The sequence below is a fragment of the Carassius gibelio genome, chromosome A3, assembly GCF_023724105.1.
Source record: "Carassius gibelio isolate Cgi1373 ecotype wild population from Czech Republic chromosome A3, carGib1.2-hapl.c, whole genome shotgun sequence".
Taxonomy (NCBI): domain Eukaryota; kingdom Metazoa; phylum Chordata; class Actinopteri; order Cypriniformes; family Cyprinidae; genus Carassius; species Carassius gibelio.
Window position 1 is genome coordinate 5,914,809 of NC_068373.1, and position 25,502 is coordinate 5,940,310.

The 25,502-nt window shown below is 38.5% G+C and overlaps 1 protein-coding gene across 1 annotated transcript; it reads left to right on the forward strand.

Annotated features, from left to right (window-relative positions):
* Positions 1-389: 389 nt before the first annotated feature.
* On the forward strand, positions 390-20,739 carry LOC127944534 (transmembrane channel-like protein 6). Its single transcript, XM_052540543.1, has 24 exons — positions 390-524; positions 1,268-1,382; positions 1,520-1,630; positions 8,387-8,506; positions 8,861-8,969; positions 9,112-9,199; positions 10,233-10,481; positions 10,625-10,770; positions 10,861-11,005; positions 11,845-12,006; positions 12,612-12,745; positions 13,589-13,682; positions 14,332-14,429; positions 14,501-14,596; positions 14,683-14,758; positions 15,524-15,657; positions 15,747-15,854; positions 15,955-16,033; positions 16,128-16,209; positions 16,364-17,105; positions 17,406-17,490; positions 18,079-18,174; positions 18,848-18,994; positions 19,823-20,739. The coding sequence occupies exons 2-19, from the start codon at positions 1,283-1,285 to the stop codon at positions 16,206-16,208; spliced, it is 2,130 nt and encodes a 709-aa protein (XP_052396503.1). The 5' UTR covers positions 390-524; positions 1,268-1,282; the 3' UTR covers position 16,209; positions 16,364-17,105; positions 17,406-17,490; positions 18,079-18,174; positions 18,848-18,994; positions 19,823-20,739.
* Positions 20,740-25,502: the final 4,763 nt, after the last annotated feature.

Here is a 25,502-nt window from a genome sequence, read left to right on the forward strand (position 1 = left end):
AGGCCTCTGTTTACAATATCACATACTGTACCACACTGTAATGTAGAACACCTGTCTCCCACCTGATGATGGATGCTGTCATTGAGTGTTTGTTTCTTCTGCTCTTTCCTGCTCTATTTTCACAAATTAGAAATATTACATTGCAGTCCAGTTGCTGTGAATGATAACTGTGAGGTTTATATGGATGAAACACTGTGTGAAGTAAAAGGGATACTTTGTGGTTTTCTGTTTTGTACTAACTGAGATTATACTGAAAGGTTTACTTTTCTTTTTTATTATCTGTTGTGCTAAGAGTGTTGTTCGTAACACTACGTATAGTACCAAAAATAGACAAAAAGAAGAAGGAAAAAAACCTTGCTAGACGTCAGCCTGTTGTTGTTTCTTCCTCCCAGCATGGTTACTGTGGTTTTTCCCCTTGTCTGTCAACGGTAAAATTGTTTCTGCTGATTGCCAAAGTACCAGTCACCATTTCTTCATACGAAAGCTTTGTCCAGAGTATTTTCTTCTTAGACTGTGCTGATTAGGTGAGTATGGTTATTGGTGGTACTTTATCATTGACGTCTGCTCTTTCTGTCTAAGATGAGTGTTGTTAAATGGATAGCATGGGTTGATAGAAAAACTACAATTGGCTCTGAAAACTACCGTGATAGAGCTGAATACCCTTGTGGAAAAGAAGTACACTTTAGCATACTTTTTAAAAGAAAGTGTGTACTATGGAAAATATACTTTAAGAGAACATACTTGAACTGAATGTAATGATAAACACATTTAAATGTAATTTAAGTACTTTACATGTGTTACTATGTTAGACAAAACACACACACACACAAATAGGTGTACTTCTTTAAAGCATGACAAGAGATTTGTAATGATTGGAAGTGTATTATAAAGTTAACCGTTTAATTAGTCATTATCACACAGATCACTTGAAAGAGCACTGACTTAAGTTGCCTTTTATTTCATTAATATTGTATTATCCGTAGGTACAGTTTTCATTTATATATTAGTTTTTAAATATATTTATTTATACAATTAAACACACTTCTTCTTTTTTTTTTTTTACAATAGTTTTAACGTGTGAAATGGACAATTTCTAAGGGAACATTTATTTTGTTATGGTATCTTCTGATACTGATTTTGACATGAATGAGGCACTTTTTGTTTTCATGGTTTCTTCATGTGGTTTGTAATATGCTACATTTCTCTGGAACATAAATCCCAGGCATATATTGCCTCATAGTAGGAAAGTTAATTCTTATACACTCAGCTCTAGACAGTCTTGATGGCTGCGTCCCGGTTCATGGAGATGAATTCCAGTGAAGATGAACATGAAGACGTGATTGAGCTGGAAGCTATTAGGAGACCGTACAGACCAGTTAAACGTGGGTACACAGCATACAGACAGCCTGATGTGAATCACATAGGACAAAAATCACTTATTTTAAACTTAAATTCTCTCTCTCTCTCTCTCTCTCTCTCTCTATCTATCTCTATGATCCAACACGTGCAAACCGAGAAGACTCAGGAGCACAGCATTACCATGATCCCAGATACACCAGTGCCGTGCACATAAATAACTGGTCCACTTCAACCCAGAGGGTCCTGTCTTCCATGCCTAGTCGCTCTATCAGTAAGAGAATGAGTTGATGCTCTTTTTCATGTAAATTTGCACACTTTATAATAAATAAAATCAAAGCAGTTTTACTAAAATAAGTTATTGTGGCTGTAATAATAGATCCAACCCTAAAAGTATTTTCATTTATTGTATCAGATAACAAAATAGTAGTGTATGCAAACAAACCCTTGTGAAAAATAAGTATACTTTAGCATACTTTTAAAAAGAGTGCTTATTACAGAAATAAAATAATTTTATTGTTTTTGGGCTCTTATTGCATGTTATTTACATTTAAATGGAAGTGTGTTTAAATTGATATTAAATGCAGTTAGTTGAACTGTAAAGTGCTTTTTTTACCCATGCATTTAAGAACATTGTTATATGTGGTTTTATAATTATTTCTGTTGTTTTTGAAGTGAATGTACTGACAAGCATTTAAATGTACTTTAATTCTACTGAAACTTGTGTTTTTAAATATATTTGTAATTCCACATGATGAACAACGTACAAATGATGAGTAATGATGAAGTTGCAATTTAGTACATTTAAGATATATTTACATTTAAGTTAATTAAAATTAAATCAAATTTCTGCATTAAACAGATGCTTTTATTCAAAGCAATATATATATATATATATATATATATATATATATATATATATACACACACACAAATTTTACTTTATTACAAAGTGCATTTTTTATGTAATTGTAAAAAAAAATCATCAAAATATTTTCTCATTCAGTACACTTCAGCTGCCTTTTATTTAATTAACATTTGTTATCTGCAAGTAAATTTTTTTACATTAAAATACACTTTTTAAATTTGAAATGCACTGTGGAAAATGTAAGTTTGAAGGAATTTTCTAATGTATTTATTTTTTACAAGTGTTTTACCTTTATTTTGAATTTCACACGGCATTGCATTGTGTTTTAGAGTTTTACAGAAATGCCGTAAAATTAATGGATAATGTCTCGGTAGTGAGCCGCCAGTACTTCTGTTATCTTGCAGATGTACTTCTTAGTGTACACTACTAAGCTCAAGCTCATTCAATACAATTTCAATTAAGTTCTAGAAATTTCCTCTGAACTGACTTTTGCATTTTCTTTTGATCAGCTGATCAAAATCAGTTTTCAGTCTTTGTTCAAAGTCAGTTCTTCTGAAGTTCACATTGACCACTGTAAGAAAAAGTGATGAGGACATTGAAGATCTTGATGAAGATGTTTATTGCAGCATAGTGTAACGAGGAGTTTTCAGAGTTGTTCGGATCCAAATGCAGTGCTTTATTTAAGAATGGTCAAACAGGCAGAATTCAGGAACGGCGTTGGGTATGTCAGGGATACCAAGAATCATAAACGGTAACAAGCAGAGATCAGGGCAGGCAGCAGAGAATCAGGGTCGGTTAAACAATCCAAGATCAGACACGGGAAGAACAAACACAAGGAAAAACGCTCGAAAATGTCAGACAGGCTAAACAAGACTTCGCAATGTGGCTGTGTGTGAGTGCTGTTTATATGTGTGTGTAAATGAGGTACAGGTGTGTAATCAGATGCAGGTGTATAATCAAATGCGGGTGTGTGTGGCAGTCCCAAGAATGAGGCAGGATGGGAAATGGAGTTTGAATGGAAATGGGATGGAAACAACAATGCAGAGTCCTGAGGGGAGTGCCCTCTATTGGATTATGGGCACTCCAGCCAATGATCATGACATAATCCCCCCACAAGGAGCAGCTTCCAGACTCTTCATACAGTCTAGGAGGGCAGTGGAGCAGAGGTGGAACAGGGGGAGGGACGGAGGGCCAGGGCCACGTGGAAGTAGAGAGGCTGGGGACAGGGATAGAGCCAGAAGAGCCGGAAGCCAGGGTGGAGCAGGCGGAACTAGAAACCTTCAGGGTGGAGCAGACGAGACTGAAGCCCACCAGGGCGTAGCAGCAGATCACCATAGCCGAGCAGATGAGACAGAAGCCCACCAGGGCGTAGCAGAGGATCACCATAGCCGAGCAGATGAGACAGAAGCCCACCAGGGCGTAACAGAGGATCACCACAGCCGAGCAGATGAGACAGGAGCCCACCAGGGCGTAGCAGAGGATCACCACAGCCGAGCAGATGAGACAGGAGCCCACCAGGGCATAACAGAGGATCACCACAGCCAAGCAGATGAGACAGAAGCCCACCAGGGCATAGCAGAGGATCACCACAGCCGAGCAGATGAGACAGAAGCCCACCAGGGCGTAGCAGAGGATCACCACAGCCGAGCAGATGAGACAGAAGCCCACCAGGGCATAGCAGAGGATCACCACAGCCAAGCAGATGAGATAGAAGCCCACCAGGGCATAGCAGAGGATCACCACAGCCGAGCAGATGAGACAGAAGCCCACCAGGGCGTAGCAGAGGATCACCACAGCCAAGCATATGAGACAGGAGCCCACCAGGGCGGAGCAGAGGACCACCACAGCCGAGTAGATGGGATAGGAGCCCACCAGGGTGGAGCAGAGGACCACCACAGGGAAGTCGATGGCACAGGAGAGCAAGTCTGATCAGGTGGGACTGAAACAGAGATCATAAACAGGTTAATAGCGGCCTCCGTGACCAAGGATGAGATGGTAGCTGGCCTCCGTGGCCATGACAGGGCAGGCGTTGAGTTCATGGAGGGTCTCCGTGGGCGTGAAAGGACAGACAGGGAGTTGGTGGATGGACTCCATAGCCATGACAGGAACGAATGAGAGTTCATAGACGGCCTCCATGGCCATGACGGGACACGCGGGGAGTTCATAGATAACCTCTGTGGTCATGACAGGACAGTGAGTGAGTTGGCTCTGGGAGTTCGGCTGAGACGTGACGAGGCTCTGGGAGTTTGGCTGAGATGTGACGAGACTCTGGGAGTTCGGCTGAGACGTGACGAGGCTCTGGGAGTTCAGCTGAGACGTGACGAGGCTCTAGGAGTTCAGCTGAGACGTGACGAGGCTCTGGGAGTTCGGCTGAGACGTGACGAGGCTCTGGGAGTTTGGCTGAGATGTGACGAGGCTCTGGGAGTTCGGCTGAGACGTGACGAGGCTCTGGGAGTTCGGATGAGACGTGACGAGGCTCTGGAAGTTCAGCTGAGACGTGACAAAGCTCTGGTAGATCCGTGGTGATTTGACTGGGTTCATGAAGATCAACTGTGACCTGACTTAGTTCATGAAGATCAACTGTGACTTGACTTAGTTCATGAAGATCAACTGTGACTTGACTTAACTCAGAGAGGTTAATGGTGACTTGACTTTGTTCATGAAGATCAATGGTGACTTGACTCTGCTCATGAAGATCATTGGTGACTTTACTTTGCTCATGAAGGTCATTGGTGACTTGACTTTGCTCATGAAGATCAACTGTGACTTGACTTTGTTTATGAAGATCAACTGTGACTTGACTTTGTTCCTGAAGATCAACTATGACTTGACTAGTCTCTGGGAAATCAACAGGGACCTGAATTGACTCATGAAGTTGAACTGTTGTTGTACTTGACTCTTGGGTGTTAGTGGTGACTTGACCTGACTCTGGACGGTTGAGGGTGACCAGACTTGACTCTGGAAAGTCGACGGGGACCTGACTTGTCTCTGGAAATTCGACGGGGACCTGACTTGACTCTGGAAAGTCGATGGGGACCTGACTTGACCCTGGAAAGTCGATGGGGACCTGACTTGACTCTGGAAAGTCGACGGGGACCTGACTTGACTCTGGAAAGTCGACGGGGACCTGACTTGACTCTGGAAAGTCGACGGGGACCTGACTTGACTCTGGAAAGTCGACGGGGACCTGACTTGACTCTGGAAAGTCGACGGGGACCTGACTTGAATCTGGAAAGTCGACGGGGACCTGACTTGACTCTGGAAAGTCGACGGGGACCTGACTTGACTCTGGAAAGTCGACGGGGACCTGACTTGACTCTGGAAAGTCGACAGGGACCTAACTTGAATCTGGAAAGTCAACGGGGACCTAACTTGAATCTGGAAAGTCGACGGGGACCTAACTTGACTCTGGAAAGTCGACAGGGACCTGACTTGACTCTGGAAAGTCGACGGGGACCTGACTTGACTCTGGAAAGTCGACGGGGACCTGACTTGACTCTGGAATGTCGACGGGGACCTAACTTGACTCTGGAAAGTCGACAGGGACCTAACTTGACTCTGGGAGATCAATTGCGGCTGCCATCTTGTGCAGTGGCGCTGGGCTGGCGACCATGATAGGATGAGTCTCAGGGGCGGTGGCCAATTTTGTGCAGTGGCACTGGGGTGGCGGCCATCTTGTGCATCTCGTCATCCACATCACCCACAGTAAATGCGGAGCCACTTATTTGAAGTGCCAGATCAATATAAATTTCAAGGGTCCAATGAGGTTTGTTCAAAGGCATGAGTGAGCCAAGCGGCTCAGATAGGCCACTACGAAAAAATATCATCGGACATATCTCGTCCATGATAGATACAGTATTGTTCAAAATAATAGCAGTACAATGTGACTAACCAGAATAATCAAGGTTTTTCGTATTTTTTTTATTGCTACGTGGCAAACAAGTTACCAGTAGGTTCAGTAGATTCTCAGAAAACAAATGAGACCCAGCATTCATGATATGCACGCTCTTAAGGCTGTGCAATTGGGCAATTAGTTGAATTAGTTGAAAGGGGTGTGTTCAAAAAAATAGCAGTGTGGCATTCAATCACTGAGGTCATCAATTTTGTGAAGAAACAGGTGTGAATCAGGTGGCCCCTATTTAAGGATGAAGCCAACACTTGTTGAACATGCATTTGAAAGCTGAGGAAAATGGGTCGTTCAAGACATTGTTCAGAAGAACAGCGTACTTTGATTAAAAAGTTGATTAGAGAGGGGAAAACCTATAAAGAGGTGCAAAAAATGATAGGCTGTTCAGCTAAAATGATCTCCAATGCCTTAAAATGGAGAGCAAAACCAGAGAGACGTGGAAGAAAACGGAAGACAACCATCAAAATGGATAGAAGAATAACCAGAATGGCAAAGGCTCAGCCAATGATCACCTCCAGGATGATCAAAGACAGTCTGGAGTTACCTGTAAGTACTGTGACAGTTAGAAGACGTCTGTGTGAAGCTAATCTATTTTCAAGAATCCCCCGCAAAGTCCCTCTGTTAAAAAAAAGGCATGTGCAGAAGAGGTTACAATTTGCCAAAGAACACATCAACTGGCCTAAAGAGAAATGGAGGAACATTTTGTGGACTGATGAGAGTAAAATTGTTCTTTTTGGGTCCAAGGGCCACAGGCAGTTTGTGAGACGACCCCCAAACTCTGAATTCAAGCCACAGTACACAGTGAAGACAGTGAAGAATGGAGGTGCAAGCATCATGATATGGGCATGTTTCTCCTACTATGGTGTTGGGCCTATTTATCGCATACCAGGGATCATGGATCAGTTTGCATATGTTAAAATACTTGAAGAGGTCATGTTGCCCTATGCTGAAGAGGACATGCCCTTGAAATGGTTGTTTCAACAAGACAATGACCCAAAACACACTAGTAAACGGGCAAAGTCTTGGTTCCAAACCAACAAAATTAATGTTATGGAGTGGCCAGCCCAATCTCCAGACCTTAATCCAATTGAGAACTTGTGGGGTGATATCAAAAATGCTGTTTCTGAAGCAAAACCAAGAAATGTGAATGAATTGTGGAATGTTGTTAAAGAATCATGGAGTGGAATAACAGCTGAGAGGTGCCACAAGTTGGTTGACTCCATGCCACACAGATGTCAAGCAGTTTTAAAAAACTGTGGTCATACAACTAAATATTAGTTTAGTGATTCACAGGATTGCTAAATCCCAGAAAAAAAAAATGTTTGTACAAAATAGTTTTGAGTTTGTACAGTCAAAGGTAGACACTGCTATTTTTTTGAACACACCCCTTTCAACTAATTGCCCAATTGCACAGCCTTAAGAGCGTGCATATCATGAATGCTGGGTCTTGTTTGTTTTCTGACAATCTACTGAACCTACTGGTAACTTGTTTGCCACGTAACAATAAAAAATATACTAAAAACCTTGATTATTCTGGTTAGTCACATTGTACTGCTATTATTTTGAACAATACTGTAAATGGGCCAACTCAACAAAGTCCCTCACATAATCCTTGATGCGCCGAATTCCTTGACGTAGACACATAATTTGGCCTACTGGGTTCATGACTGACCTGGATGTACTCATTAAAGCTACTGGATCTTGGTTTGGGGAAGTCTTCTGTAATGAGGAGTGTCAGAGTCATTCGGATCCAAATGCAGTGCTTTATTTAAGAATGGTCCAACTGGCATTTTGCGTCAAACATTCCCATACTATAATTGGTCACCATTTGCTCAGGATATGATCATCCCAAATGGTCTACAAATAACATAACTGTTGACTTTCTTCTTCTCTATAATAATTAAGCCATTTTGGGAAATGAGCATGATCAAACATATTATGGAGTGGAAACTGGGTCAAGGCAGACTATAATTTCTTACACCACCAACATCGTCAACAAATGTTTAATGTCCATGTGCCTTTTGCACTAGTATATATATAAAAAATGCCACTATTTATTTTATTTTCAAATGCAGTGGCATTTACACATTAATCTACACTTTATATTTTATGGTACTTGTAGTTTGTTACTTACAGCTATTGTACATTGAGGTACAGAAGAGCAGAGTTCTCTCCACTAACAATGTATTTATTATCTACAGTTTCCAGTGTATGGTGTTACATTTATGATCCTTTTTTGCTTTGTCTTTCCTCAGGATTTCATCAGTTGAATGCGTTCTCCCGATCCACAGGGACACGTAGAAGACAACCTCCTAGCGTTGTGTCCACCACTCACCGCTCTACAGAGCATGATATCTTTAGAGAGCAGGACGAATGTGAGAATGATGGTTTGCAGCAGTAAAACACTCACAGTGCCAACTATCTGAAGCAATCAGGGCTCATATTATGATTAATCAAAATTTTCTTGATATTTAAAGATAAAATAATTTGATGTACTGTGAAACATACTAACTCTTCCTCCTCAGTGACTAAGAAATTCTTACTGAAACTAAACTGCAAGAATGACTCATTCTATACTTCTCCAATTTAATTTAACACTTGTGGACATAAAAGTCTTACAGGCACAGCAACGATAAACGGGCTGTATACAGCGAGATAATGGATGCAGAAATCTTATTTTGACATTAGAAGTGGACCTCTGAAACTTTGTTACTGTGTTCTGGTTCTAGTTACCCAAAAGGAAGAGCTGATAAACAAACTACAAGGTTTGTCTTCTGGTGAATGTGTGCGTTTGTTGCGTGAAATGCCCCTTAGTGTCTCGGAGAAACGTCAGATCAGGTGACTTTAAGACAGCATTAGTGCATCTTTTAAAAATGATGTTACCTGAGTGCAATAATTCATTTGTTCTGTGTCAGAATGGTTAATTTCATTTTTTAATTCATCACAGTCTTTACGTAATCTTATCTAAATGTGTTTTCAGAGCTTTGGTCTTCTGTTGGGAGGCTGGACAGCCTCTCTGTGCTAACAGATCCTTGTGCTGCCGTCAGTTTAAAACTTGGTTGTTGAAGGTGAATGTCTGCTTTCATTTAAGGATACGTTTACACAACAACAGTGTAGTCGAAAATGGGTTTTTAAAAAATTTCACGTGTACATGACAACATTTGTTCAAAAGGTTTTTATTTACACATATCCACGAAAACAGCCAAAAACACTGTATTATGTATAGCAGGTCAATAGTTTGCACTGTCACCTTGTTAGTAAACAGTACCTGTAGGGAAGTGACGATTATATGTTGTTTATGATGCGTCTCCGCTGTTGGTTGTAATATTGGTGAAGTAAATCCACACTTTGCTGAAGAAGCGTTAGCAAACTCTTGAGGAACAACAACACTAGCATGTAGTCCGCCATTGTTGTGTATGTTTATTCACGACATTAAAAATCAACACGTACTGCGCATGTCTACATACCTAACACATACTACTCACTCGCATGACGTCACCGTTTCCAAAGATTCCGGTTTGGGTGTTTACCATACTGTATAAAAACAGTGTTTACACAGAAACGATAACGATGCCATTTTCAAAAACTTGCACTTTGAAACCCATTTAAAAATATATGAGTTTTCAGTCCCCAAAATGCTGTTGACGTATAAATGAACAGATTAAACACACAAAGTGTTTAAAAAACGCATAAATTTAGCATAAATGAAGCATAAATTAATTATATTTAATTAAGTATTATTATTATTATTTTGAACATGTGTGTGTGGGGGGGGGGGGGGGTCATGTGTGGTTGCTCTCTGAATGTTGTCCATGACTAAATATTATGTCATTAATACGAAGTAAAAAGCTTAATAAAAATGCAATTAATGAAAGATCAAATCAGTAGATTTTAACATGCCAAAATTGTTATACGTTTTCTCTCAAGATGGCTGATTTGATTCCTTCTTTGCTTTAGCAAAGTAAGGGAACACCAGTTTGTACCCAATTCAAAATACAAATCACCATTGAAAGTGACATTTTTCAGTTTTCCAGAGTTTAATACTGAAAAAAGCAGGTCTTGATCCATCAATCTGTATGCACTCTTGTTTTTGATCTGTAGGGTTTGTGTGGTTGGCGCTATGGTAGAGTCTCCTGGCAGAAACCCATAGAGCTCTGGCAGGGAGAGCTCAAAACCATCAGAGATCACTTCGGCAGCGGGGTTCTGTCTTATTTCATCTTCCTCAGAAGACTGTTACTTTACAACATCCTCCTCTTCCTAATCAATGGATTTTTCCTGGTCCTACCACAAATCCAATTCCACCAAAAGAAACACACTTCCTCTGATGACCTCTGGATGCTTACTGGCACGGTAAGGGTGATACTATATGTCTAATTTTAAATGTTGGTGCTTTTTATGAGGTTTTCCAGTCTTTGGAAATTTAAGATGAGCAACATTTATATCACTTCTACTCTTTAGTGAACGTTTTGTTTTTTGTCTTTGTTTCTCAACAGGGCATCCTCACAGACTCGGTCATGTTTTATGGCCACTATTCCAATGAAAACTGCAGAATGTGTCCAGAAAATTACGACATACCACTGGCATATATTTTTACTATCGGAGCAGGCATGTTTATCACATGTGTAATGCTGGTTTACAGGTTTGTCTGTTTTCCTTGTACACTGTGTTAATTCAGTATCACATCATTAGCTTGCCCTGTGATTAAGTCAGATTTTGTTTATCTTTTCAGTATGTCTAAATCAATTGGAAAGAGTTTCCATGTCTTCAAGACTTCTGGTAACCTAGCTTTAAAAGTTTTCTGCTCTTGGGATTTTAAAGTCAGCAAGAAACAGTCTGTTAAACTGCAGTTGACGAACATCTGCACTCAGCTGAAGGTTTGTTTCAATATAACTATTCATGTTAAAACTAATTTATGCTCCAAATAATTGCACGAAAAAAATGTCATAGACAATGCGTATGCTATTAAAGTGAGATCACATTTTATGTTTGCGGTCAAACATGTGATATGAATAACAGTGTGTAATGCAAATGTTTAAGGTTTAAATAGCATATGAAACTAACACGAGGTTAAATAAATATAGCTGAAGGCCGAAAATCTCCAAAAAAGGGGATGAAAGGGTGGAGAAACTCAAAAAAGACATAAATGACATAACTTGTCCTATTAACCACAGTTAACAAGGAACTCTGATCAATGAACTAAAGTACACAATTAATATATGTTTCCATTCCTCCCAGAGAAGTTCTAGAAAACTATATATAGTATTGACTAATCAATAACTAATGTAGATCAAATGATCACATTTTAACCACTACTTTAGCATTTACTTATAATCACTAGGTAATAGCTACAGTAATTTAAGATTATGGCGAGTTGTTAATTATTACTACATTTAATCATTCCTTTTAAAGAGCTTACGATGTTTACAAAAAAATGTTTACAAAGCCATTCGTTGGTAGACTTTCTTTAAAAAAAGTGTAAACACTGTCGCACTTTCAACACTGTTTTTAGTCTGATTTAGTAACATCAGTAAAACCACTGCTGTGAAAGTCTGATGGAGGACGACCTGTTTGTCCAACCCAGGGCAGACAGGGAGCACTGTGTTTGGTCAGACTGAAGCAGGAATGACACACTTTAATAATACGTAACGTCACGGGCAATGCTTTGTTGACTTTCACAGTGACGCTTGGATTTGAGTCAATGTTTGTGTTTTAGGAGATGCTGTCTGAGCTCAGCTGTAGCAAACAGAAGAGGAACTTGTGTTCAACTTGGAGCTGCTTACACTTTCTTATATGGTCCATTTGCATCTTTTGCATAGCTGGCTGCATGCTGACTGTTTACTACTTGCCCCCTTTGTTTGACCAGATCTCTTCCAAGGTAAGGGTTTGGTCATCGTCTTGAATAGACAACAGGAAGGCAACCGGATGCTTAACACTTAGGAAATCACACAATTCATGACAGAAAACACTAGTCACATCCTGTTCAGTTATTTTATTGCCTCGTTACGATGCAAACAGCTTTATTTTCAGCTCACTGCATTTTCTGCTCGGCTGTACAGCAGTGTTTGGGAAAGTTACTTTTAAAAGTAATGCATTAAAATATTGTGTTACTCCCTAAAAGGTAACTAATTACATTAGTCAGTTTTTATGGAGAGTAATGCGTTGCATTACTTTTGAAATCTGGGCGAGGATTGCTTGTTTGATGTTAAAGGGATACTTCACCCCAAAATTAACATTTTGTCATTAATCACTAACCCCCATGTCGTTCCAAACCCGTAAAAGCTTGAAAAATAGGATGCAGGAGAAGAAATTCAACACTCTTCAGCAATAAAAAAAAAGGTTGCTTATGAGTGTGATTGAATTGCATCACTGTAATAAAATGGAATTAAATAAAGGATATTTGTGTATTTAATTATCGCAGGTTTGTGTCATATTCTGAGTTTGCATTTCACAGATTTTAATCAAACAGTGGACTCTTTTCAGAAAGCTGTCGGTTTGCTGATGCTGCCTTTGTTGGTGTCATGCATCAGTCACCTCCTGCCTGGTTTCTTCAACATGTTATCCGGGGCAGAGCATTACGAATCCCCGAGCACTCAGATCTACGTGTCCATTGTGAGGTCAGGAAAGCCATCACCATTTGTTCACTTACTTTTTACTCACTTCCTGTTTAATTCTGAACTAAGTTATATTTCCTTTCAGTATAGCATGAAGCAAGTTTAACATGCTTAATTGTATTGCTTTTAAAGCAATGCTTTAAATAGCCCATTTATCATCTCTCATGTGTGACATTACCCTTATGAAACAAAAATATATTGCAGTATATTGGAAAATATCATGTAATATATTAGGCATATATTCTTATATATATTTATTTTTTCCAATATATTGCAATATATTGAAAGTGGCAATCATTTGTATATTTTGCAATATATTATATAATATATGTATCATCAATATATTATTAAATGTATTCAAATATATAAAATATTAGAAAATAAAAAGGGAAAATAATATATTACAATATATCACAATATATTTTAAGAAATATATTGGTAAATATATTTTCCTTTCGTAAGGGTATAAATTTGCATGACTCTTATCTTGAGAACTACTTTCAGAAACATTTGTCTCTTTTAGTCACAAGAAAGTCGTCCAACCAAAGCATGAAGTTGCATCATTTACTAACACAAGCAGTTATTTTTATTTACTGTAATATTATGTAATTCATACATACAGTGATTTGAGATATATGATGATATGTATATAATTATATTATATGGATTATGGCAAGAAAGTTTGTTACCTAAAAATGTTCAAATATGTACAGTATATACCAAAGTCCATTTAAGGTATTGTATAGCCTTTGGCAATACCCATGAATTTCCTGTTAAGTTTGTTGTAACATAACATCAATAAGTCTCTGAGTGCTCATCAAGATCTTTCGCTTTCTTTGTTCGTAGGAACCTGTTGTTGAAGGGTTGCATTTTTGGGGTATTGTGTTACCACTGGCTCGAGCAACTTTGTTGCAGGAGGAATGGATTAAATACACACCAGGTGACCAAAAACTTGAGATCTGATTTTTATTTATTTATTTTATTCTGAAACAGTATGTTGTGATTATTTTGACAATAATAACAAAACAATCCTTACAGTTTGTTGATACATGTGTATTAGAATAGTAGAACTTTTAATTTAAAAAAAAAACTATTTTTTTTTATTATAATAAAGCATAAAAGATCATAATATGTTTGCAGATGTTTAAGAAACATGCTAAGTAAACATACTGTAGCAAACAATGCTACAGTCAGTTATGCTCCTTTGAAAATGTGCGTTCCGGGCCTAAATATCTGTCTTTGTTTTGGTTTATGAAACCCGCCCACTGCCAGTTCACCCAATTGAATTTCAGCACCCCGGGTTGCCAGTTGGTGCAAAACACAGCATATTTAATTTCATCCATCGCCATGTACGCTCATTCCTGTTTGTGTCGTCAATCTGGCAACCTGCATGTGCATCAAGTCTGAGGAGGAGGAGCCGGTTGAAAAAACCCTCTTCAATATTTTGAATTTGGACTGCAATACCTAGTTCAACCACTCGGAGTCAATACTACATACAGCAGCTTTAAGAGATATAGCTTATATATCTATGAGATTATTAGTTGAATATCAATTGAAGCAAGTCTGTTTTCATTTGTGCTTACTTGCAGTGCTGGGAAACACTGGTTGGACAAGAGGTTTACCGTTTGGTTATAATGGACCTTCTATTTGCAATTTCATACATCATCTTAGTAGAGTTTGTGTGGGGGTAAGTTCCCACGTTTCCAGATGATAGCAGGGATGTTGAGCTTAGTTTGTTGACTCTTTCTTCCCCTTCAGGCTGTGTATTAGAAACATGACGTTCAGAAGAAGGAAACTAGAGTTTGATATCGCAGAAGATGTTCTGGAGCTCATCTACGGCCAAACCCTTGTGTGGTACTGTCCTCTCCTCCTCAAGAAGAAACATTGCATTGTGTTCAGCTGGCTTCTCACTAACAGTCTTTTCTGTGTTCTCTTTGTAGGTTTGGTGTGCTGTTTTCACCGCTCTTGCCTGCAGTGCAAATTGGGAAACTGTTTCTACTGTTCTACTTCAAAAAGGTGAAGATCTTCTTAGTCTTTTATATAGGCTTCATTGGGTTGAAGTGGATGGAGGATACAGGATCGAGTTTAATGCTTTCAATGTAAAAGTCTAGTTCCTTTGAAAATGAAATTCTGTCATCATTTATTTACCATCATGCTGTTCTTGAGAAAAAGGAGAAAACATAAGCTGAATGTAGTGCTTAGGGATTGGGAGTTCTGGAATACTGCCAAAAATACACAAAAAGCATCACAAAAGTGGATCGTGTGACTGATGCAGTGTTTTCGTGAACAGAATTTGTGAGAAGCAATCCAAGAGTGAGGTTGTTATTTACTCATTTGTCATGTTTGGTCACATGACATCCAAGAAACAATGACATCACATCAAACCTATTTTAAAGTATTTGAATTAGACACAAGTGTGAATGACCTCACCAGCAGATGGGGACATTATAAGTTTTTGTTGTTTGTTTGTTTTTTATCTTTTCTTAACACATACTGTAGATATGGTTCTTAAGATTAGGAACATAGCCAGTTAAATGAGCTACCTTTTTACAGTCACACAAATTTCTTTACAAACACATTTTTTTGCATATCTACCTCTAAGTAGTACCTTGAGGATACATATTATACTCTAATGTGCTGATATGCATCTTCTTGGGGCAGATAAGTTACAAAGTCCCAGTAAAAAAAAAGTTGCAAAAATTGAATTTTTAAATGTATAAGAAATGTTTTATTTACTACATATTTTTAGTATGTCCAATATGCTTGTCACCCCCTTTATAGACGAGTTTGATGAGGAACTTCCAACTGCCCCAGAAACCCTGGAGGACCACTCAGATGAGCACACTGTTCATCAAGCTCCTGTTTTTCCCTTCCTTCACTGGGGCCCTTGCATGTGTCATCTACGCAATGTGGAGGTTTGTCTCTTCAGAGTATACACTGACACAAAGCATATGATGTCAGTCATATAGAGATGTTAAAGTGCGAGTGTGTTTGGTTCTCTCAGGGTCAGGCCCTCATCAGACTGCGGGCCCTTTAGAAACCTCCACAGCATGTTTCTGCTGAACCTGGTGGACAACCCTTTGTTCATGTTCATCGCCTCGGGCCTGTTCCTGTGAGTAGTCCTCACTCCTGGGTCACTCCTGGGTCACTCCTGGGTGCATCAGATCAGATCTGGGTCATTTTTTTAAACTGTCACCTCTGTCTCTTTCCAGCACCGTTATATACATTCACATACAAGTTTTGGATGGCCAAAAGATGATCATCGTAAGGTTACAAAAACAAATAGACAATGTGAGTATAAAGAGCTTTGTTGTTCTTTAACCATTTTGGTTTTCTAGGTCATGACGCACAGCCTAATGATTTCTTGTTTTCATCTCATTCTTAGGAGGGTGAAGATAAGAAGTTCCTTATAGCCAAACTTCAGGCCCTCAATGAGGCGAGCGCCACGAGTCCTCATCCGCAGTAAGGTGAGCTTACAGTCTTTCCTTTAGACTAGAAATTCTCCTTTTACTTTACTTTGTGCATTCAGGATGTCTGATGTTCAGATAAATGAATATTTGAAGACAAATTCCACAGCTTTTTTTAAAGTGATGCAATGGTTCACTTCCTTCTTGTGAACAGGGATGTTTTCCTTGACCTCGTCACCTGCTCATTTATTTCACCCCGGAAGGCTGAATTCTACAGAAATGAATTCAGAAGAATACACTGTGGGAACCCCCTCAAAAAAACCATACCTGAGGAACCAGTGCGTCAATGTTTTGGTTTGTCAGTTCTTCATGCCGTTGTTTAAAGGTTATATTTTGTATGGTTGAGGAAGAGCAACAGGCTATCAATATGCAGTGTTTCTTCTATCAGGTTAATTATGAGATTCACTTCAGTTTATCTATCTGCTATGTTTTGAACGTGTGAAATCAATAAATGAATGCAACATATCTGAATGACCATATATTTTTTTGAATTGCTCTTATTTTAAATTGCTATTAACTCTGTTAAATACATATGTCTGATTTGTCAAATGCAGCATTCCATGATGATAAGCTTTCCACAGTGCAAGTGTTTTGTGATGAAGATCGGCTGACTGAACATTACTCCTTATTTTAACTGGTGTATATCCCTCGGACAAAGACTGCTAAGGTCACTTGAGATTTTAATGTATGGGGTATTTTGTCTGAACCTGTCAAACTGAGATCTGCAGAACTGTGGTCACATGGTCCAGAGCTCAGTTTACCGTGTGATGTTTTGCATTCTTTGGGAGGAGTTGCTTAAATCTGACATACACCTTATTAAGGAGCTGTAAGAAACCACTTTGGTTAATTTGGCTCCCAACATCAGATCATATCAACTACAACAGTCGTTCAGAGAGGTATGTGCATGTGTCTCCTCTCGCAATCCAGCTGTTAACCATTACTTTTACATTTCCCACATCTGTTAATCATTAAATGAAGTGGTTAATTCTGTTGTTTTTGTGTAAATGCTCGTTTTATGGTTCTTGGTCATATACTGATTGTATATGTATTTGTTTCTATGTATTTTTTGGTGAAATGTACTAGAAATTTGTAAATCCTAACATTTCTTCTCTCTCTCTCTCTCTCTCTCTCTCTCTCTCTCTCTCTCTCTCTCTCTCTCTCTCTCTCTCTCTCTCTCTCTCTCTCTCTCTCTGTAGAGTTTATTCAACAATGCATCCCCCACAACGTTTTTACATCCACCTCCCAGAAAAATATGAAGATTTTAAAAAATGGGGTGAATGGGTAAGCAATGTCAGAGCTCATGTTTCCTGTCCTGCACGAATTGATTTGCAGGGACATTTTATACAAAATAATTTAATATAATTAATGGTTTCTAATGAATTCTTCATTTGAGTAGCTTTTAATTATACAATTAAATCAACAAAAGAAAACTGGGTATAAATAAATAAGACAGTTTGAACAGAAGAGTAATCTGATTGGCTGAACAGAAATTGACCACAATCACATTTGTTTTCCAATTGACAGAAGCTACAGACATATTTTATGACAGTGAAATCAATGGTACCTGTCAGGTATTATTATTTACATTTATGCATTTAGTAGACACTTTTATCCAAAGCGACTTACAGTACATTCAGGCTAACAGTTTTTACACAACATGTGTTCCCTGGGAATCGAACCCACAACCTTGCGCTGCTAATGCAATGCTCTACCAGTGAGTGCCTTTTTATAAACAATGGTTTACAGCGCCTTTATTTGCCACTGGCTTTTAAATCTGTTTTAGGTGCAAGTTTAACATAAGTGGTATTTGGAAACTGAATGGATGGAGGTTTGTGATTTGATCGATGTCTTGTCTACCTCTCTTCATAGGACCATGGGATTTTCATCACTGATTTGAATCCATTGGTGAAACAGGGCGAGCTTCACGACTACTTTGAAAAATTTGGGACAATTACAGAATGTGTAGTAAGTTATTATTACATAAATATGTTATTATTTTATTATCATGTATTTATCGATATATTTATAAATAGAAAACACTATTATAACAAGGTAATGTTTATTTTATTCTAATATAGTTATTATATTTTATTGTCATCTCGCATGTTATGGATCTGCATGTTCTGTAATGTATTTCTATAATAAAAATACATATCTGATATTCCTATTATATAATTAGCATCAAACAAACAATATAATAATTTTACTCGATGAATAACCCAAAAAAAAAAAAAAAAAAAGAAAAGAAAGAAAGAAAAGTGATTGTACAGCCATCAATTAAGTGGCGATATGCACTAAGTAAAAAAAGTGACTAGTCAATTCATGGCTCTGTTGAGAATGTCTTAGCAAACAGTTAAAAATAGTTAAGTTAATGGTGACTAGTTGGGAGAGAGAGAGAGAGAGAGAGAGAGAGAGAGAGAACACATTTTAGTATGTTGGGTGAAACATTTAACCCAAACAACCTAGCACAGGGTTTGTTTATTTTTGATCCAGTGGTGTTTTGCCAAATTGACCCAAATTGGGTTGTTTTTAACCCAGCAATTTGTCTGTAGTTTACTTAGTTAATCTCATGTTTTTCATGATCTTTACTGTAAACTTTGACTCCTCTTGTAATTTATGAACTTTTCTCAATGAACAGTTCACCATCGACAAGTCATCAGGATGGCCAAAGGGTGTGGGCTTTGTGAGATATTCATCTTCAGCACAGGCTAAAGCAGCCGAAAAGGCTGGGCCGCACTGTCTTGGAGGCTTTCCCTTAAAGATCAACAGAGTTATTACAGAAAAAGTAAGTCAATCTATAATTCCTACCTAAAAAAGACTAGCTTAGACTTCTGTGCTGGTTTGGTGCTGCTCATGAAGGGGAACCAGCATAGCCATGACCAAAAGAAGCTTGCTAGTTAAGATAGACTAAAGTTGTGGTCACATTTACTGTTGCTCTGTGAAATTGTGTGTGCAAAATCCAGTTATTCCAGTGGTTTCACTCATATTCATGTTGGTCGCAAGAATTCGCTGTGTTGAGAAATAAAAACAGGCTTGTTTTGAAAGTGACTTTTGAGTGAGCTGTGCCTTTTACATCTCTACACTACTGAGAAGAGAAAGTCGATCTTTCTTTGCATGCAAAATTTTGTTAATGTGATCACACCCTAAGAAGGCATGGTTGGGACACCAGCATCCCATACCGAAGACCAGCATCCAAAACACAACATCGCCTACACTGATGAGCAGCAGGGCTGGTCTTTTCAACCCTAGAACTGTAGAAATCTATTCAATAATGTCCTTTAATCTCAATATGGCAGTTGCTTGGTTTGGGACTGTTTGCGTTACTTCTTGTAATTCCAGGCTGTGTTGTCATGAAGTCAGGAAAAAGCAGTGACATGGCATTTCAAGTTTTAAGGTTTAACATTTTAAGATGATCGGCTCAAAACAGCCTGGTGGGAGAAGTGTACTGTCATGAGCAGATTGCATAGCATGCACTGCCATTGAGATGAATGAGAATGATAAAAGATTATTTTCTGCAGGTACTAAAGATCTCATTTTATGATTTGTAATAGAGAACACCTTGAACCCAGTCACAGCTCTCTCTCTCTCTCTCTCTCTCTCTCTCTTCTTCCAGTTAAATGCTCCTCCATGCCAAGCCTTTCAGACAGACTGTGTGTGAACTAGAAGTGGAGTATAGGAGCACCGGAAGTGATTTACACTAAACCTCATCCTACCACAATGTGAACTAAACGTTTCTGCAGGATAAACCAGAGTATATTGTTACATTTTGTACCTAGCATTCAGTTTGATTTAATGTCTGTATGCCCTACTGTAAATGATCACTTTTATATGTATTTCTCAAATGTTGAAGAAAGTGCTTGGTGCATAATAACACTTTTGGATTAGGATTAATATTTTCCCGTGGAAAACATCTTTTATGTTATACTTGGATTAGCCTAGTTAATGTATAATTAAACTCTTTAATCTGCACATAACGGTCAATAATATTTTTTGTTTCAATTTGCGAAAATACCATGCTATCTGTTCTCATACACACTATGTGAAAATAGGACCAAGGAGCACTAAAACATATGTACACAATAAAATATATTTCAGTGAGGACAAGATGCAATATTTTATGTCAAATATTTATCCATCAAGAACACTTAAAGGGATACTTGAAGGGATTACCCCCATAAAAACCTGTAAAAGCTCTGTTCGTCTGCGGGACGTATATGTATTTGAACACCACAAATAATCTCAGACCCTCTGTAAAGGAAGTGATGTGTCCATTATTGGTAATCTGTTCTTTTAAACTTTGCTGTGAGTTTGATTATAGTTAGACTAATAAACCATGCTCATGTTATTTAGCCCTCTGTGAGATATCCATGATATTTTCTCACTGATGTCAAATTTCCTTTGCAGCTTCTTGACTTTTAATTTAGCTGAGGAGCCAGAAGATGGCGATGTAACCAAGTTCTGCTTGTGCCCGAACACCCTGGACTTCAGTTTGCATATTAGCACATGCTTCAGTCTTATTTTGATAGTGTATACGTGTTAAATGTATGATTGATAAAAAAACAAAAACAATGTCTCCGTGTTATTTGATTTGTGATCCGATGCTCATCGATCTCTTAAAGGTTCATATTGTTTAGCGGTTGAACTATGTGCCTCCAGCATGTCCGGGGTCGATTGGGATGCCTGCTGGGTAACAGCGCTGTTATTGCCTCCTGGTGAAGAGGTCTGGACTCTGTAGGCCACCTGTGCTCTGCTCAGCAGCAGGTGCTCCCAGCATGCCTTGCCCCGCTCCCCATCAAAGCCTCTCAGAGCAGTTGGAATTGATTAAAGTAATAAGGGAGGCAGCAAAGACCCTCAGATGATGACGAGTGGCAGGAAAAAGAGGCACCCCCCTCCGGCCACTTTGAAGTTCCCCCCTTACCCTCGCTGTCCTGCAATGTGGTATAGTGGAAGGTGTCACAGAGGTGAGAGAGGGCACAGGGCGGAATGTGTGTGTGTGTGTGTGTGTGTGTGTGTGGAGAGAGTGTCAGCCTGTTAAAATTATTGTGACCACACGCATAGTTGTTCAGTTTTAGTGGAAGCATAACAGAACAAATTGGAACCAAAGACATGACACAGGAAGAGAGGGGTGTGATCTTGAGTGTAAATAAACAAGACGTTGAGTCGCTCAAGGGGGCTCGCGGGCTTTCATCAAGGCACAGAGAAAGCTTTTTGCTCTGATAATTGCACTCTTGGAGTTAGTCGAACCTGCCGCCAGTGAGTTTCCAGTTGTGATGTTAAGGGGTTTGCTTGAATAGGTTTGTTATTGGATAAGCAAAGGAAAAGGCTGGTTGGATTCTGTTAGATCCTGTAGTTAAGGGAAACAGCAAGAGATAAAGCTTGTTAGTTGGATACAAAAGCTTATTGGCTTATGTTCAGATAAAAACCTGTTTTGGGCTGTTTTGTGGTTTACAGGTCTGGAAAATGTATTTAACCATGGGAATTTGTGTATAGTGAAAATATATATTTGTTTCTAGTAATGTTCAGATTTAAATATTTAATAGGCTAGAAATTGTTTTTAGCGAATATGTTTATAAAATTGAGGAAATCCAGGTTGTGCTTTTTATGGAACATAACTGCTTCATAAAATCATATATCTTTGCAGTTCACTTCAAACTTGATAATTAAACTTCACTACTAAAGGATTAATGCTTTTTATGCCATGGTCTGTCTGAATACTCAATTCTGATTGGCTGGCGGGTGTTGATTAAATTTGTGTAACTGCACAGGAAGTATCAGGTCAGTTCTGTATTAATGCGCTTCCTATAAACATTGATGAACATAGAAACATCTAACAAGTTGTAAATGACTAATAACCGTAATTTTTATAGTTCTAGTCAAATATTGCAGCACAAATATTATTAACATATTTAAAATGTGAATGCTGGCAAATGACCATGTCATAAGCGTGATAATCAACGGCTAGCTGTGCATTAAACCATTTGAATGCATTTTTCGGAGGCAACTTTCTTCACCTGAACGTGCACCAAATCTTTCAATGCACAGCTAGCCGTTGATTATTCCTTACATGTTAGATGTAATTTTAATTTTGTAATTATAATAACCCATATTGTATTATCAGTTTTGCATTAATTCGCAAAACGAGATGTTGTAGATGTTGTCCCTTTTCTTGCCATAGAAGGTTTGATGAAATGCTTCAGAAAGCGGCAGCTCTGATGAAAAATGCTTAGGTTGCAAGTTGGAAATCTTTAAAAGGGTACATCAATGTACACTTATGTCAATTTAATAGCAAAACATCTTTGTTTAATTACTTTGGGTGGTTCACTGTCTTTCAAGAACATCTTTGCTTATTTATATGAGTCACTGGGAGTTATTTCAAACAACTGATGTCTATTATAATATATATATATATATATATATATATATATATATATATATATATATATATATATATATATATATTATAGTTTTTTCAAACAATGTGTCTGTCTTAGTGTTGATTATGCAGAACTAAAAACAAATTTCTGATTCCGGAAGAGATTTGTGTTTAATCCCGCCCTTCATTTACAGCCATTTCATGCAGTCCTGATAATGGCGAATGTTTAATGCTATAAAGTCACTAAACTCATACAATCACTTATTTATGGTAAACATGTCTGTGGTGTTGAATATATTTCTATCTATTTCAGTTTTCTATATGATCATTGTAACCGCCTATGTATCTCAGTGGAACAAATGAGCTCTGAAGGCAGCAATATTAAACATTTGAAAGCAGTTAAGACAAGAATGGAGGGGTGGGTTGAAAAGAGTAATGAGTTAAAGCTTTTCTTGATCCTACATTAAAGACTGGGAGTGTCAACAGCTATTCCAGACACTTTGGAGAAGCTCTTTCCCTGTGAGACACAGACGGATCCGTCTCCAGTTGGGCAGTAGAGTTTGGACGGGTGTACAGAAGCCTGTGGTTTGAGAGTAAGGCAGTGTGCTGGAGAAGATGTTATGAAGTTACTATGGTGTGGCATTCTGACACATAACACAGAGAACATCTTCATCACTTTATCATTTCTGACAAAAACATGAACTTCAGGAATACTTTCTTAAAAGAATGTTCTAACTTAAGCTCATTAGTGATGTTGATTATTAAAAAATAAAATAATTTTGACTCCTCCCTCCCTCACATCTCTTCAAGTAAATCAGGCTTTGTTTAAGCACTATCATGAATCGTATGGGTTAACTGTTTGTTTAGACGGGGTTATGGGTTACTGACTTGAATGAATATCTTACCTTGTTTATCTACTTCACATGATCGCAGCATTGAAGCTGGAAAATTGGAAATGTTTTTGTTCTTCACAGTTAGGGTATCTGATTCACAAATAAGTTGTATTCATACTGTACATACTGTAACCAAAGCAAGAGCCAAAAATAACCATAATATTCGAATCAGTCAAATAGCCAACATTTTTCATGATTTTATCACAATTCTTTGTCATGTTGGTTTTACTATTCTTCAAGTTGTCTGAGCATTACAGCCAAACTTTTTTCCCTATTATAAAGACAAAGTTTTTCAAGGTAACCAAAAAATTAATAAAGAATGGCAGATATTTAGGCCTTATTTTTTAATAACAAAGATAACAGAATGACAAAGATACACTTTACAACTACACATAATATACAAATAAAACAAACAGTGCTTCATTTTCAGCCACAATATGTGTATTTAGCAGGAGCATTCAAGAAATTGAATGAACAAATATAAAAATAAAACACTATATAAACTGAATCCTAAATCAACTGTATTACATTTCTTCATTCAAGAGCAATGAGTGATTTTTATCTGTTTTTTTTTTTTTTTTTTTATTAACATTAAATAGTTAAAAAATTAAAAATTCTGTCAGCTGTCTGTCCATTCTGTCAGTGTTTTATTTTTTTATTCCACCATTTACTCACTCAAGAGTGAAAGAAACTGAATGAGTTTGAGCTATTTTGAGGAACATGGAAAACCAAACAGTTGCTGGTCCACAGTGACTTCCAGAGTATTTTTAGTTATTATCAAACTCAATGTGGACCAGCAACTGTTTGGTTACCCGCATTCTTCAGAATATCTTCTTTTGTGTCCAGCACAAGAAAGATATTAGTACAGGTTTGAGGCAACGTGACAGTGAGTAAATAAAGAGATAAATGATTTTAGGGTGATCTGTCCCTTGACAAACGACAGTAGGGTGCATGTTTAATAGGCCTTCTGTCCCTTTAAGACCTGCACACATCTAATATACAGGCACGTATATGTTTTTTTCTTAACAGTTAACTTTTATTTTAGATATAACCAACTTGAGTCTACATGTAATCCTTGTGTGTTTTTACAGTATTAGTGCAAAAGATAACTTAGTTCAATAAACAGGCACTGTTTGACAGGCTTTAGCACATGCACTTCGGGTGTATGTGGCGCTCAGATAAAGTCAGTCCAGCGCGCGATTGAAACATTTAAAAGCACATGCAAATAATGAGAGAGTAACTCTAGCACTGAGCTGGCCTCTGAGGAGCCTTCCTCCAAAACCTGGCTTGGCTTCACCAGGGAGCCTGGGGCTCTGTGTTTATGCTGATAAGGACTTACCTGGCAGCTTCAGACAGTAGGGCACTTTGCTGGGATCACTCCTAAGTGCTTTTGGCGCTTGGCTGTTTGTCTGGGGGTGAGGTCGGATCTCTGCTGTGCTCTACCTATTGGCGGGTGCTCTTGAAGTCATGGCGGAAAAGACTCTTCCGGAACAAGTGAGGTGGATGATCGGGTCACCGACCTTGGCTTGCAGCTTAGGAGGGGAAAAAGTGCACAAGAGTTGAACAATTAGGCTATTTCTGGAGCCGCTCTGGCCTTTCTTTGCTAGTAACCACTGTGCAAGTCCCACTAGATGCCCGAGGTGCATGCAGTAACAACAAGGCAATCCCCTTACATAACACCAGCCTCTAAGTGCCTGACCTTCAATTAGTTTTGGGGAGGCCTCTGAAAATAAAGAGCCGCACTGACTTGAGTGACGTCAGAAGGTCAGGGGTAACTGGGGCGATGGGTAACCCAAATTAGAAGTGACTTGACTGGAGGTTAGCAGGGTACTCTATTTTTAGGTATTTCAACGGTTGAAAATACCACTGCAGAGGCCCTGTATGTACTTCTCCGAAGCTTAGCAGACCTAGTGCAACATAACGTCATGTGCTTCAGATCAGGAAAGGTGATGTTTGAAAAGGAGCAATTAATGAGTGAAATCTCTTTAGGAGCCTGCAGAGCTATGTGGAGTCACACCACAGTTTCA